Source organism: Syzygium oleosum, unplaced genomic scaffold, assembly GCF_021117445.2.
Source record: "Syzygium oleosum isolate NSW1041296 unplaced genomic scaffold, Sole_v2.1 Sole_v2.01, whole genome shotgun sequence".
NCBI lineage: Eukaryota > Viridiplantae > Streptophyta > Magnoliopsida > Myrtales > Myrtaceae > Syzygium > Syzygium oleosum.
In genome coordinates, this window is record NW_026607485.1 from 1,376,701 (window position 1) to 1,391,763 (window position 15,063).

The 15,063-nt window shown below is 46.9% G+C and overlaps 1 protein-coding gene across 1 annotated transcript; it reads left to right on the top strand.

Annotated features, from left to right (window-relative positions):
• Window positions 1–1,008: 1,008 nt before the first annotated feature.
• On the top strand, window positions 1,009–1,608 carry LOC130139663 (uncharacterized). The gene has a single exon (XM_056317160.1). The coding sequence runs from the start codon at window positions 1,009–1,011 to the stop codon at window positions 1,606–1,608; it is 600 nt and encodes a 199-aa protein (XP_056173135.1).
• The last annotated feature ends 13,455 nt before the right edge of the window (window positions 1,609–15,063 follow it).

A 15,063-nucleotide genomic window follows, 5' to 3' on the forward strand; every position in this document is an offset into this window, starting at 1 on the left:
ATGCATTAATATGATTTGACTATTATGCAGAGTTGGCGTGTGAATGGAGGCGAGGTATGTATGTTTATGTGAGTTCTAGTATGTCAATTGTTAGATTGCATGTTGAGACTCGTCTGGGTACGCATTGGCCTAGGTGGGGTTTAGGGTGTTGCTTATTGAGACTCGTTCTCACGGTTATTATATAATCATTTTCAGATCCGCAACCGTAATTGATTGGAGATGCCACCATGGTATCTCAGGGATGGAGGACGGGTCAAGTTACCCCATATTTTGTGTATCCCTCTTTTGTATAGCGAAGTAGGATATCCAACCACTTTTCCCTTTTGATGTTGTGTAGTTGGAGTTATTGTTTTGTGCTACCCCTTTGTCATTATTTATTGTCTGGGTTATTTAATTTCGCCTCCGCTTGCCTTTATCGTTGGGTGTTTCGTTTGGGTCGGCGATGCGTCCTGGGACGTCGCGTTCAATACGACCGTCGGAGGGATGTCGCGAGCCCGTTGGGGTTCGTGGCGTGACACACCCGTTGATTTGGTATCAGAGCAAGGTTAGCTCGATCCAAGTTGGTCGAATCCTGGAGTGATAAGGAGCGATGACTTTGGGGTAGTTAGTTAGGGAGACTTGTGAGCCATGCGTATCCCAGACTGTGTGATTGTGGTTGCTGAGTGATTTTATGCGTTAATGTGTGAGGTGTAGGTGCGTTAGGACTTGAGGTAAGTGCATGAACTTTGTTGGTTGTGATTAGCTGTTGTTTGTGATTGGCTGCCTGCTTAGTGAATTGTTGTTGCGATTCACTGCCTAGGGCTTTAGACTGGTATAGCTGGCCAAGGTCTCTAATTCCTGAGCGGAATTATAGCAAGTAGGCGAGTGTGAGAATCCCGTGAGAATGAGTAGCCGAGGAAGAGGTCGAGGTCAGGTCGAGGTCGAGGTCGTATGGCCCCGCAAGCTAGAGTTGCAGAGGATCCCCGGGTGGATGGAATTTTGAGGGCACTACAAGAAGTCGGGATTTTAATGGGTAGACAGACTGAAGAGCGGAATGCTACTGTCGCTGCTGCTGCAGAGGCCGCTGTTGCCGCCGCTATTGGGGCTAATGGAAACAATGGGAGCAACGGGAATGATGGGAATCCAGCTCAGGGCCAAGTAAATGCAAACACACCAATGTCTAAGCTAGTCGAACAGTTTCTGAAGTTGAAGCCTCCGAGGTTCAATGGTAGAGGTAATACTGAGGCTGCACCTCGATGGGTGGAAGAGCTAGAAAAAGCTTTCGAAGTGCTGGGATGCACGGAAGAGGAAAAAGTAACCCTGGCAGTCTACCAGCTTCAGGATAACGCAAGCGATTGGTGGAGAGCCACCAGAAGTCAAGTGTTCCCCGCTGGTACTGTTCCGACTTGGACTATTTTTATCGAGACCTTCATTGGCAAGTATTTCTCGAAAAGTGCCCGAGAGCAGAAGTTGGCTGAATTTATGAGGCTTTGCCAAGGTCAGATGTGGGTAGATCAATATGAGGCCGAGTTTGCAAGGCTGTCTAAGTTTGTCCCAAGAATGATAGAGGACCCAGTGGGCAAAGCCCGGTGGTTCCGAGATGGACTGAAGCCGGATCTCCGCAGTTAGACGATCTCCCTAAACTTGAGGGACTATCATGAGATTTATGACCGGGCTCAGGCAATTGAGCGTGATTTGATGAATCGGGCTACCGCCTCTGGATCGCGGTATGCCCCGGCCAGGGACAATCGCCAATTTGGAAAAAGGCCCATGGCGGGAAATAGTCGCTTCGTCCCTCCCGCTCGGAGGAATATAGGGAAGCCGAATTGCTTGCAGAACGCCCCGTGCAGGTTATGCGGAGGGAGACACAGTAGCCGACCTTGCCCGAACAGAGGCGGAGCGTGTTTTATATGTGGCGGAATGGGCCATCAGCTCAGGAAATGCCCCAATAATAGGCAGGCTAGGTCGCTTGTACTACTGCCACCGCCGCCCCGGAATGGAAATCAGCTCGGAGCTATCCAGCTAGCCAATCAAAATAGGCCACCGATACAACCATGGCCACCGTGAGTAGGACATCAAGCGGGAGCTGCTCCACCGAATAATTAGAATCGACTACGGGCGTCAGGAAAAGTGTAAGTTGTTGCTGGGAAAGAAGCGAATGACTTGTCTTAAGGGTCTAAATGCGATGTATAAGAATATTTGGTGTATTAGAAGTGGTTTTTGGGAATTTTAGATTTGAATGGCCATATAATACGTATAATTGCTCATGGTGAATTGACGCAATCAGTTTCTTTTTGTATTTTGGAATTACTGATGATATCTTTTGACAAGATTTGGATGAATGAGTTATCACTTGGAAATTTCGGATTTTGTAAAGAACCGGGGTGATTTAATTTGGGAGACTGTTGGATTGAAATTGGATGGATTGAGCCTTGTCTTTGAGGTGTGGAAAGATAACTATCTTGTGACTAACTCGTTGGTTAAGGAGCCAAAGCTAAAGGACATAGCCGATGTGTGTAATCTTCCCGATGTCTTTCCTCAGAAATTGTCGGGATTGCCACCTGATAGAAAAGTGGAGTTTGTGATTGAGTTAGCCCTAGAGGCAGAATCGATCTCGAAAGCGCCCTATAGGATGTCGTTGTCAGAATTGAAGGAATTAAAGGTTCAAATATAAGAGTTTTTGGATAAAGGTTTCATTTGTCCGGGTGCGTCTCCGTGGGGAGCGCCAGTGTTGTTCATGAGGAAGAAAGACAGATCGTTAAGGTTATGTATTGACTACAGATAATTGAATCCAGTGACCACTACGAATAAGTACCCGTTGTCAAGGATAGATGACTTGTTTAACCAGTTACAAAGGGCGTCGATATTTTCAAAGATCGACTTGAGGACTGGCTATCACCAATTGAGGATTAAGAAAGAGGATGTGCCGAAGACGACATTCAGGACGAGATATGGGCACTATGAGTTTACGGTGATGCCGTTTGGATTAACTAACGGTCCTGCGGCATTTATGGATTTAATGAATCGGGTATTTAAGGAATTTCTTGATCAGTTTGTAATCATATTCATAGACGATAGCCTGGTATACTCGAAGAGACCCGCCGAGCATGAGCTACATTTGGAAAAAGGTTCTACACACTTTAAGAGAACATGCACTCTACGCTAAGTTCAGTAAGTGCGAGTTTTGGTTTTGTCGAGTGGTATTTTTAGGACAGGTGATATCCGGGGAAGGAATTGCAGTGGACCCGACAAGGATCGAAGCTGTCATGAATTGGCCGAGGCCGACAACGGTAATCGAGGTTCGGAGTTTCTTGGGTTTAGCGGGTTATTACCGACGTTTCGTGGAAAGGTTTTCGGCATTGGCAATGCCTCTGACGCGGTTACTAAAGAAGGAAACGAGGTTTGAATGGACGGTTAAGTGCGACAGGAGTTTTCAGGAGTTAAAGCAGAGGTTGACGACCGCGCCAGTATTAACAATCCCGTCAGGACCGGGAGGTTATGAGATCTACAGTGACGCGTCGCTAAGAGGATTGGAATGCGTACTAATGCAACATGGAAAAGTGGTGGCATACGCATCGCGACAATTGAGACCACACGAACTGAATTATCCGACTCACGATTTGGAATTGGCCGCGATTATTTCGCTCTTAAGATTTGGAGACACTACCTGTGTGGGGAGAAATTTTAGATTATACGAACCATAAGAGTTTAAGGTACTTGTTCTCCCAGAAGGAATTGATCATGAGACAGTGTCGTTAAATGGAACTCCTTAAGGACTACGACTGCGAGATTATGTATCATCCTGGAAAAGCTAATAAAGTAGCGAATGCACTGAGCCGGAAATCGAGCATCGCACATATGATGATCAAGGAATGGAGTCTGTTGGAGGGAGTTCGGGATTCGGAATTTAAGTTTGAAGTGAGTCATGTCTCGAGTCAGCTTGCAGCATTGAGGATTGAACCGGAAATACAGACTAAGATTAAGGTTTTACAATCGACGGACCCGGAGATTCAGAAGATTTTGGGTATGGAGGTCACAAAAAGGAAATTGGATTTTCAGGTATTCGAGAATGGGATTCTGAAGTTCCGTGGTTGGTTATGTATACCCGGTGATGCAGAACTGATGGAAGAGATTTTGTCTGAAGCACACCGTAGCAATTACAGTATTCACCCGGGTAGTACGAAAATGTATTAGAACTTATGACAACATTATTGGTGGAACGGCATGAAAGTGGATGTAGCCAAGCACATTGCCAAGTGTTTAACATGTCAGCAAGTGAAGGCGCAACATTGCAAGCCGGGTGGAATGTTGCAGCCATTGGAAATTCCCGAGTGAAAATGGGAGGACATCACGATGGACTTTGTGATGGGATTACCGAGAAGTCAAAGGGGTCATGATTCGATTTGGGTGGTAGTCGACCGATTGGCAAAATCAGCACATTTTCAGGCAGTGCGAAAGGACTTCGCGTTAGAAAGGTACGCAGGCCTGTATGTACAACAGATAGTTTGTTTACATGGAGTGCCAGTGACGATCACCTCGGATCGTGATCCCAAGTTTATTGTCGCTTTTGGAAAAGTCTTCATACGGCATTAGGAACGAAGTTACAGTTTAGCACGGCCTATCATCCCCAAACCGATGGTCAGTCTGAAAGGACGATTTAGACTTTAGAACACATGCTGCGAGCGTGTATATTGGATTTTAAAGGTAGTTGGGAGGAACAGTTACATTTGGTTGAATTTGCTTACAACAATAGCTACCAGCAGAGTATCAGAATGTTACCATTTGAAGCACTATATGGCAGAGCTTGCAGAACACCGGTTTGTTGGGATGAAGTGGGTAAGAGGAGCATCACGGGCCCCGAGTTGGTTCAGCAGTCAGTCGAAGCGATCAAGGTGATTCGGGACAGGCTTAAGGCTGCTCAGAGCCGTCAAAAGAATTATGCAGACCAGAGACGTAGGCCTTTGGAATTTTAAGTAGGGGACCGCGTTTTCCTCAAAGTGTCGCTGATGAGAGGATTGTCACGGTTTGGCAAGAAAGGAAAGTTAAGCCCGAGCTACGTAGGTCTATTTGAGGTCTTAGAGAGAATTGGCACCCTGGCTTATCGTCTCGCGTTACCGCCGAATTTGTCTCAAGTGCACAATGTGTTCCACGTGTCCATGTTAAGGAAGTACAAGCCGGATCCGACCCGCGTGCTAAATTATGAAGAAATAGACGTGGACGACAGAGTGTCGTACGTGGAAAAGCCAGTAAAGATCGAGGACAGAATGGAACGAGTGTTGCGGAGCAAGACAATTTCGATGGTCAAGGTGATTTGGGAGCACCATGGAATCGATGGCGCAACGTGGGAAAGAGAAGAGTTGATGCGACACCAAAACCCCCATTTGTTTGAATAGGTTTGTTGGATTGTAAATTTCGAGAACGAAATTTTTGTAAAGGGGGAAGAGTTGTGACATTCCGAATTTCAGCCCATTTTTGGGATTTATAAAACGTGTAATTCATCAGTGTGCTTATAGTAAAATTTCGCCCGGGAACTGATCATTCTCGGTTATTATTTTTAAATTGGAGATTTCGCTAGAATCGGACTTGATCGAATTTGGCTGTTATTTAGAGCCCAAAATTTGGTGTCAAATTTCTTGGAATTCCGGGACAAATTTAATTGGACGGTGTTAATATTATTGTGGCCAGCCTCGAGATTACCTGAGATATGTGAAAAGTAGATTTTTTACCGGGTGCGAATTTGGATTAGTAGACCTCCCTCGTAGTGTGTTTTGGGCTATTTTCTTTTGGCCCTTTTTCCTATATTATTAATTAGGATTTTCGTGGGCCGTTAGATCATTTTTTGGTTTAAACCGTGACCATTGGATCGTAATTATTGCGTTGAATTTTCTCTCTCTCTCTCTCTCTTCCCTGTGCCGCGTCTTCTACTGTCCTCTCCACGCACGTCCACTCCCCCTCCCCTATGTAGACCCATGCCCTCCCCCTCTCTCTCTCTCCTCTTTTCTCTTCTTCTTCCTTCTCTCTTCTTCTTCTTCTCTCTCGTTCGCTGCGCCATTGTTTCTGCTTCTTCTCCTGCTTCTGCTCGCCCCAGCTGACGCCGACCGAGCTCGCCTCCAGCACCGTCGCCGTCGCCGCCGTCACCTGACCACTGTCGCGCAGTTCGTCCGTCCGCCGCCGTGCCCCCTGGGCCAACTGTCTTTCTCCTTCTCCTTCGTGTGCGTGCGGCAGCCCGTCGCCGCCGCCCGAGCTCTGCTCGTCGCCTGTCGCCGCCACCATCACCATCGAACCCCCCGGCCACTCCTCCCCTGCCTCTATTCGCGCGAGTAGCAAGCTCGCCGCCGCGACTGCCGCTTGCTTGTGTGCTCGCCGCTCGTCCAGCCGAGCTCGCCGCCGTCCAGCTTGCTCGTACGCCTTGCTCGAGCTCGTAGCCTTCGCCGTCGCCAGCTCGCTGTAGTAGCCCGTCGCCGCCGTCGTGCCGCCCCATCATCGCCGGCTGGCGCCCCCTCAGCCCCAACCCTCTCTCTCTTTCGCCATCACCACCCCCGGCTGACCTCCCCCTCCACTTAAGCTCGTCGCCGCCGCGTAACCATCGCAATTGCTTGCCGCCACCGCCGTTGCCGTCGCCATCGCCGCCGCCGGCCGCCTGCTGCAGCCGGCCGGCCGGCCGGCCGGCCCGGCCGGCCAGCCATCCCAGTCGTGGCCGAGCAAGACAGCCAGCCCTGAGCCGCTCACCCACCCGTGCCCGAGCTTGCCTAGGCTGTGGCCGAGCGCCTCGCCCGTTGCCCGCGCGTCCCAGCCGTGCGTCCGCTCTCCGGCTCGCTCGCCCGGCCATTTGCCCATGCCTGGCCGAGTGCTTTGACCGTGGCTGAGCGCCGCGCCCAAGGCCGAGGGCCGTGCCGAGCGCCTTGCCCATGGCCGACCGCCGTGCCCGTGCGTGTGCCGATCTAGCACTATTCACCCAGGCCATTTTAGGCCCGAGCCGATTTTTCCCAGGCCAAAACCTGGTAAGTGACTTCCTAATCCCTACCTAGTACTTTGGGTATTTATAGACTTGTTTAGGGGTTAAATAGTACGGGTTTAGTACGAAAGCTTGGGTTAGGACCAAATTAAAAATATGGTTAATCGGCGGATTGAATTGTGGTGATTATGTGGCATATTTAGTGGCTAAATTATGTGGGTGCAATGATCGAATTGTCATGGCGGGTGTGGGTGAAAATAACGTTTGATTGGGCCGATTGAGTGTTGAATTGGCGGGTTCGTGTGATGAGTTTGTGATTGGAATTGGAGTCTATGATTGATTGATGGGCACGTATGTGGCTGGTTTGTCGTGGTGCTTGCGAGTGCAATTTGATGCTTGATGGTGGCCGGTTTGGGATGGATCATGGGTTGAATATGATTGGGTCAAATATTGGAATTGTGGGCCATAGTGGCAAGCACATGACTTGAAATTGAATATGTGCAATGTGTTAAATTGATGGTTGTGCAATGTGGCTAGCTTGTGATGCTTTATGAATTGAGTTTGATACTCTCATGGATTGATTGGGATGATTGGCATGGAATCGATTGAAGCATTTGACGTGTGTGCCTGTCCAAATAACATGAGGCAGGATAGACCCGATGCGTGTTTACGCGGGTCATTGGACAAAGCCCGGATAGATCGGAGGGCTGAGCCTGAGGCGCAGTAGCGGAGGCTGTGAGAATGAGCCTGAGGCGCAGTAGCGCAGGCTGTGAGAATGGGCCTGAGGCGCAGTAGCGCGGGCAGTGTGAAAGGACTTGGGAGGTCGTGAGAAAGTTGGCTGGACTACGCATGTTGCGTAGTGTTTGATTATGGAGTGAATACCGCTTGGCATGGTATGGGACATGCCTAAGTGGTTTTATCTTATATTCGAGACACGCGCGAGTGTTGTTGTATGATGCATGGGAAATTTCCTTGTGTGCTCTGAATATGAGTTATGCTGGATGCATTAATATGATTTGACTATTATGCAGAGTTGGCATGTGAATGGAGGCGAGGTATGTATGTTTATGTGAGTTCTAGTATATCGATTGTTAGATTGCATGTTGAGACTCATCTGGGTACGCATTGGCCTAGGTGGGGTTTAGGGTGTTGCTTATTGAGACTCGTTCTCACGGTTATTATATAACCATTTTCAGATCCGCAACCGTAATTGATTGGAGAGGCCACCAGGGTATGTCGGGGATGGAGAACGGGTCAAGTTACCCCATATTTTGTGTGTCCCTCTTTTGTATAGCGAAGTAGGATATCCAACCACTGTTCCCTTTTGATGTTGTGTAGTTGGAGTTATTGTTTTGTGCTACCCCTTTGTCATTATTTATTGTTTGGGCTATTTAATTTCGCTTCCGCTTGCCTTTATCGTTGGGTGTTTCATTTGGGTCGGTGACACGTCCTGGGACGTCGCGTTCAATACGACCGTCGGAGGGATGTCGCGAGCCCGTTGGGGTTCGTGGCGTGACACACCCGTTGATTTGGTATCAGAGCAAGGTTAGCTCGATCCAAGTTGGTCGAATCCTGGAGCGATAAGGAACGATGACTTTGGGGTAGTTAGTTAGGGAGACTTGTGAGCCATGCGTATGCCAGACTGTGTGGTTGTGGTTGCTGAGTGATTTTATGCGTTAATGTGTGAGGTGCAGGTGCGTCAGGACTTGAGGTAAGTGCACGAACTTTGTTGGTTGTGATTGGCTGCCTGCTTAGTGAATTGTTGTTGCGATTCACTGCCTAGGGCTTTAGACTGGTATAGTTGACCAAGGTCTCTAATTCCTGAGCGGAATTATAGCAGGTAGGAGAGTGTGAGAATCCCGTGAGAATGAGTAGCCGAGGAAGAGGTCGAGGTCAAGGTCGAGGTCGAGGTCGAGGTCGTGTGCCCCCACAAGCTAGAGTTGCAGAGGATCTCCGAGTGGATGGAATTTTGGGGGCACTACAAGAAGTCGGGATTTTAATGGGTAGACAGACTGAAGAGCGGAATGCTACTGTCGCTGCTGCTGCAGAGGCCGCTGTTGCCGCCGCTATTGGGGCTAATGGAAACAATGGGAACAACGGGAATGATGGGAATCCAGCTCAGGGCCAAGTAAATGCAAACAGACCAATGTCTAAGCTGGTCGAACAGTTTCTGAAGTTGAAGCCTCCGAGGTTCGATGGTAGAGGTAATACTGAGGCTGCACCTCGATGGGTGGAAGAGCTAGAAAAAGCTTTCGAAGTGCTGGGATGCACGGAAGAGGAAAAAGTAACCCTAGCAGTCTACCAGCTTTAGGATAACGCAAGCAATTGGTGGAGTGTGACGCCCCGACCTCGTCGGACTTAAACGTGACGTCCTGGTCATTATTATCTTTCTTTAAATACAAGCGGGAGCATATCTCGGGACAATCACATTTAAAAACAACAGCGGGATTCAGAAAAACGGCATCATGAGCAAACCTTGTATTTATAGGACACGCAAACATATTTTACAAGCCAACTTAGCCAATTTTAGCCATTTACACTTAATAACAAGTGGCTTGGGTTTCCTAAGCCCACTACTTTGAATTCACAGTTCCTAGCTTTCCCCGAACTCCAACATGGCTCAAACTCCCCCTGTCGCCGCTGTCCGTTCGACCATCCTATGAACCTGAGAGGGAAAAACGGAAGATGAGTCGGGGAGACTCGGCAAGTGAAAACACTATTATCAAGCGAGGATATATCAATTGCCGTTAACATAAGTCGGCCCTTACCGCACCCGCATCGATGGCAGATCAATAGCAAAGTTCAAACAAGAGAACATCACGCATGGCCACATCGTGCACACTTTACAAATCAAGGCTCGGTTCTATCTCAAAACAACATCAAACATGAAACATGATCAAATCGAGAAATGAACCAACTACGACTAACCAAACGACCGAGAAATGGTCTAAGCAAACCACGTCACAACGCATCTCAACATCCTTTCTCAATATTAGGAAATTCACTTACACAACAATTAGAACAAGAACTAGAGAAAGGAACACGGGAGTCTTGGCGGATCTCGGGTGATTCTTGGCGGTTCTCGGGCTTGCAATTAGAACAAGAACTAGAGAAAGGAACACGGGAGTCTTGGCGGATCTCGGGTGATTCTTGGCAGTTCTCGAGCTTGAACACGAACACTCGGGCCTTGCATAAAGCTTCCTCACTCGATCAAACCACAAGAGAGACATGGGCTAGTCGGTAAGTTCTCTCTCTTTCTTTTTCTCTCTTTTCTCGGTCATGAATACAAAGCAAGAAATAAGAAAGAAGGTTGGCCGGAGCTCTCGGGGCATGAAAATGGCGTGAGTTTCTCCCTCTCTCTCTCTCTCTCTCTCCCTCACGGCTACTCTTTCTCTCTCTTTTTTCTCCCTCCCTCTCTCTCTCTTGGCCGAATGACCTTCTTTCTATTTATAGAGAGACAAAACTTGGGGCCAAAGTTTGGGGTATGAAGTCATGGCATATGTCATCCAAGGATGAGGTCATGGTTTAGGTCATTTGGGGCATGAGGTCATTGCTTACCTCACATGGCCATTAAGAACATAAGCCAAAAGCCATGATGAAGGTGATAAGCTTGGACCAATAAATGTGACTTCCACAAGAAGATTTAACCCTTGACTTGGTTAATTTCGTTTTCCCCTGGGATAACCTCCAATCAAAGCACAAAATATCTCATTTGAAAGCTCGGAACGTGTACTTTAAATCACCAGAAGACACCAAGTCCAAATTCCAACGTTCTCGTATAGAAAATGCCGAATCTTTGAAATCTGACAAAACCGGACAGCTTTGCACTGTTCACAAAATCGGACTTGAAAACATAGTAAATGGACTTCAAAAATTCTCAAATTTGAATATGTCATAAAAAGATCTTAAAAAACATTTTTTATGAAGAGCACAAAATCTGAATATCTCTGTAAACACCATTTTTAGTAGCTCAAAGACAGACTAAAAACAGTTCGCTGGAACAGCATTCTTGTTTCTCAAATTAAGCTCTGTCCAGAATTTAAATCATCTCGGAAAATTCCCAAATTTATATAAGTTATAGAAAAGGAAGTTCTCAACAACTTTTGTGAAGGAAACTTTTCCAAAATCGGCCCAGAAAATCTTGTAGAAAATAAAGACGGTGTGAACATCACCGAAATACCCATTCTGGGCAGTTTCACACGGTCCAAAAATCAGGCCATCGTACCACACATATCAACTCCAAAAATTCTGAAATTAAAATATGTAAAACATCAGGATGTTTGGAACAACTTTCAAGAAGAAAGTATTTGAAAATTCGGATCACAAAAATCTCCCCAAAAATAACAAAACGAAGGGGTACAAAGGATCCGAAACTGGGTTTTCCAAAACAAGAGTAAAAATTAGTTCCGATTGGAAAACCACCAAACTTAAACCATAGTCATTTCACAGGAACTGAAATTGAGGATTTCACAATTTACCTGCGGCTTCCCAGGCCCAAAAATCGGGATGTGACATGGAGAGCCACCAGAAGTCAAGTGTTCCCCGCTGGTACTATTCCGACTTGGACTATTTTTATCGAGACCTTCATTGGCAAATATTTCTCGAAAAGTGCCCGAGAGCAGAAGTTGGCTGAATTTATGAGGCTTCGCCAAGGTCAGATGTCAGTAAACTAATATGAGGCCGAGTTTGCAAGGCTATCCAAGTCTGCCCCAAGAATGATAGAGGACCCAGTGGGCAAAGCCCGGTGGTTCCGAGATGGACTGAAGCCGGATCTCCTCAGTTAGACGATCTCCTTAAACTTGAGGGACTATCATGAGATTTATGATCGGGCTCAGGCAATTGAGCGTGATTTGATGAATCGCGCTACTGCCTCTGGATCGCGGTATGCCCTGGCCAGGGACAATCGCCAATTCGGAAAAAGGCCCATGGCGGGAAATAGTCGCTTCGTCTCTCCTGCTCGGAGGAATATAGGGAAGTCGAATCGCTTTCAGAATGCCCCGTGCAGGTTATGCGGAGGGAGACACAATAACGGACCTTGCTCGAACAGAGGCGAAGCGTGTTTTATATGTGACGGAATGGGCCATCAGCTCAGGAAATGCCCCAATAATAGGCAGGCTAGGTCGCTTGTACTACTGCCACCGCCGCCCCGGAATGGAAATCAGCTCGGAGCTATCCAGCCAGCCAATCAGAATAGGCAGCCGATACAACCGTGGCAACCGTGAGTAGGACATCAAGCGGGAGCTGCTCCACCGAATAATTAGAATCGACTACGGGCGTAAGGAAAAGTGTAAGTTGTGGCTGGGAAGGAAGCGGATGACTTGTCTTAAGGGTCTAAATGCGATGTATAAGAATATTTGGTGTGTTAGAAGTGGTTTTTGGAAATTTTAGATTTGAATGGTCATGTAATACGTATAATTGCTCATGGTGAATTGACGCAATCAGTTTCTTTTTGTATTTTGGAATTACTGATGATATCTTTTGACAGGATTTGGATGAATGAGTTATCGCTTGGAAATTTCGGATTTTGTAAAGAACCGGGGTGATTTAATTTGGGAGACTGTTGGATTGAAATTGGATGGATTGAGCCTTGTCTTTGAGGTGTGGAAAGATAACTATCTTGTGACTAACTCGTTGGTTAAGGAGCCAAAGCTAAAGGACATAGCCGAGGTGTGTAATCTTCCCGATGTCTTTCCTCAGAAATTGCCGGGATTGCCACCTGATAGAAAAGTGGAGTTTGTGATTGAGTTAGCCCTAGAGGCAGAACCGATATCGAAAGCGCCCTATAGGATGTCGTTATCAGAATTGAAGGAATTAAAGGTTCAAATATAAGAGTTATTGGATAAAGGTTTCATTTGTCCGGGTGCGTCTCCGTGGGGAGCGCCAGTGTTGTTCGTGAGGAAGAAGGATGGATCGTTAAGGTTGTGTATTGACTACAGATAATTGAATCCAGTGACCACTAAGAATAAGTACCCGTTGTCAAGGATAGATGACTTGTTTAACCAGTTACAAAAGGCGTCGATATTTTCAAAGATCGACTTGAGGACTGGCTATCACCAATTGAGGATTAAGAAAAAGGATGTGCCGAAGACGGCATTCAGGACGAGATATCGGCACTATGAGTTTACGGAGATGCCGTTTGGATTAACTAACGCCCCTGCGGCGTTTATGGATTTAATGAATCGGGTATTTAAGGAATTTCTTGATCAGTTTGTAATCATATTCATAGACGATATCCTAGTATACTCGAAGAGTCCCGCCGAGCATGAGCTATATTTGGAAAAAGGTTCTACACACTTTAAGAGAACATGCACTCTACGCTAAGTTCAGTAAGTGCGAGTTTTGGCTTCGTCGAGTGGCATTTTTAGGACAGGTGATATCCGGGGAAGGAATTGCAGTGGACCCGACAAGGATCGAAGCTGTCATGAATTGGCCGAGGCCGACAACAGTAATCGAGGTTCAGAGTTTCTTGGGTTTAGCAGGTTATTACCGACGTTTCGTGGAAAGGTTTTCGGCATTGGCAATGCCTCTGACGCGGTTACTAAAGAAGGAAACGAGATTTGAATGGACGGATAAGTGCAAAAGGAGTTTTCAGGAGTTAAAGCAGAGGTTGACGACCGCGCCAGTATTGACAATCCCGTCAGGACCGGGAGGTTATGAGATCTACAGTGACGCGTCGCTAAGAGGATTGGAATACGTGCTAATGCAACATGGAAAAGTGGTGGCATACGCATCGCGACAATTGAGACCGCACGAACTGAATTATCCGACTCACGATTTGGAATTGGCCGCGATTATTTCGCTCTTAAGATTTGGAGACACTACCTGTGTGGGGAGAAATTTTAGATTTATACGGACCATCAGAGTTTAAGGTACTTGTTCTCCCAGAAGGAATTGATCATGAGACAGCGTTGTTGGATGGTGTCACGCCCCGAACCCCATCGGGCATGCGACACCCTTACCGGATCGATTCAGTGCGATGTCCCAGGGTATCGCCGACCTCAGTTTACCATCAGAGATTTAAATCGTCAGCGGAAACCACAAATCACCCGGACAATTAAACTGGGGAGAATATTCAGGGAGAATACACATATTTCTTTTCATTACCCACTTATAAAATTTTTACAGATTACAACCACCATAAGCACTTGTGCACCGCCTTAAAAACCACCATATACAAAAAGAGATCGATGACCTGGTATTTTAACACAAAAAATGGTACTCATCCAAAACACCTATTCTTAATCCCTACACTAGCCCCTACGCCCCTTGCTAGGCGTCCATTCCGAGTCTGACTCCTCATCCTCTGAATATGAACTCTCCTGACCGGTCTATTCATCTGAAGATTCTGATTCTGCCTCAATCTCGATGTGCACTGGTACCCCAAAACGCACTGGTGGCGGCGGCGGAGAATTCATGGATCCGGTCGGGGTTCTGAAATTGTTGGTTGAAAAAACCGTGAGAACACTTCTCAGCAACTTCACCCCTAAACCCCACCTAGGCTATCACGTACCTCCAGACAATCACCCAAACACACAATCACACACATACCATTATCACATAGCAGGTACATCAACACAATCACAAGCATGCACACTTCTCATGTCATGCACTCATTCTGTTCTCATCATATCTCATCCACATTCCTCGCCAGTGACCCGTGTACACGTACACGCCTCAGGTACACTGCGACCTCTTTTCACAACACTTCCGGCCCGCGTAAATGTACATGCCTTAGGCCATGTTTCTTGCCCGCGTAAACGTACACGCCTCAGGACGGCACAATTTCCACAATCACACGTCATGCCACATTTCTTTCTCACTCAGGCACATGCTCAACATGTATTCACCAAACACAACTGGCCAGTCACAAGTGGCCCGTGCACGCATCAATTACACACAACCCATGCTCACTCAGCATTCAACACGGCCAATTTTAATAAATAAAACAATCTGGCCCAAGCGTGCACCCAACAAGCATAATTAACTCAACCAATTGCACAATCACACATTTAATTTCACCACCACAATCTAATTATTTTCAAACGCACTTAAAACACAGAAATCATTATTTTTCTCCCACCAAACGACGCCAAATCGATTCCGGTCCTTCACGGGACTTTCTCACCATA

What these genes read in the sequence shown, in the direction of transcription:
- LOC130139663 (XM_056317160.1), top strand. Translation starts at nt 1,009, where the DNA reads ATGGGTAGACAGACTGAAGAGCGGAATGCTACTGTCGCTGCTGCTGCA.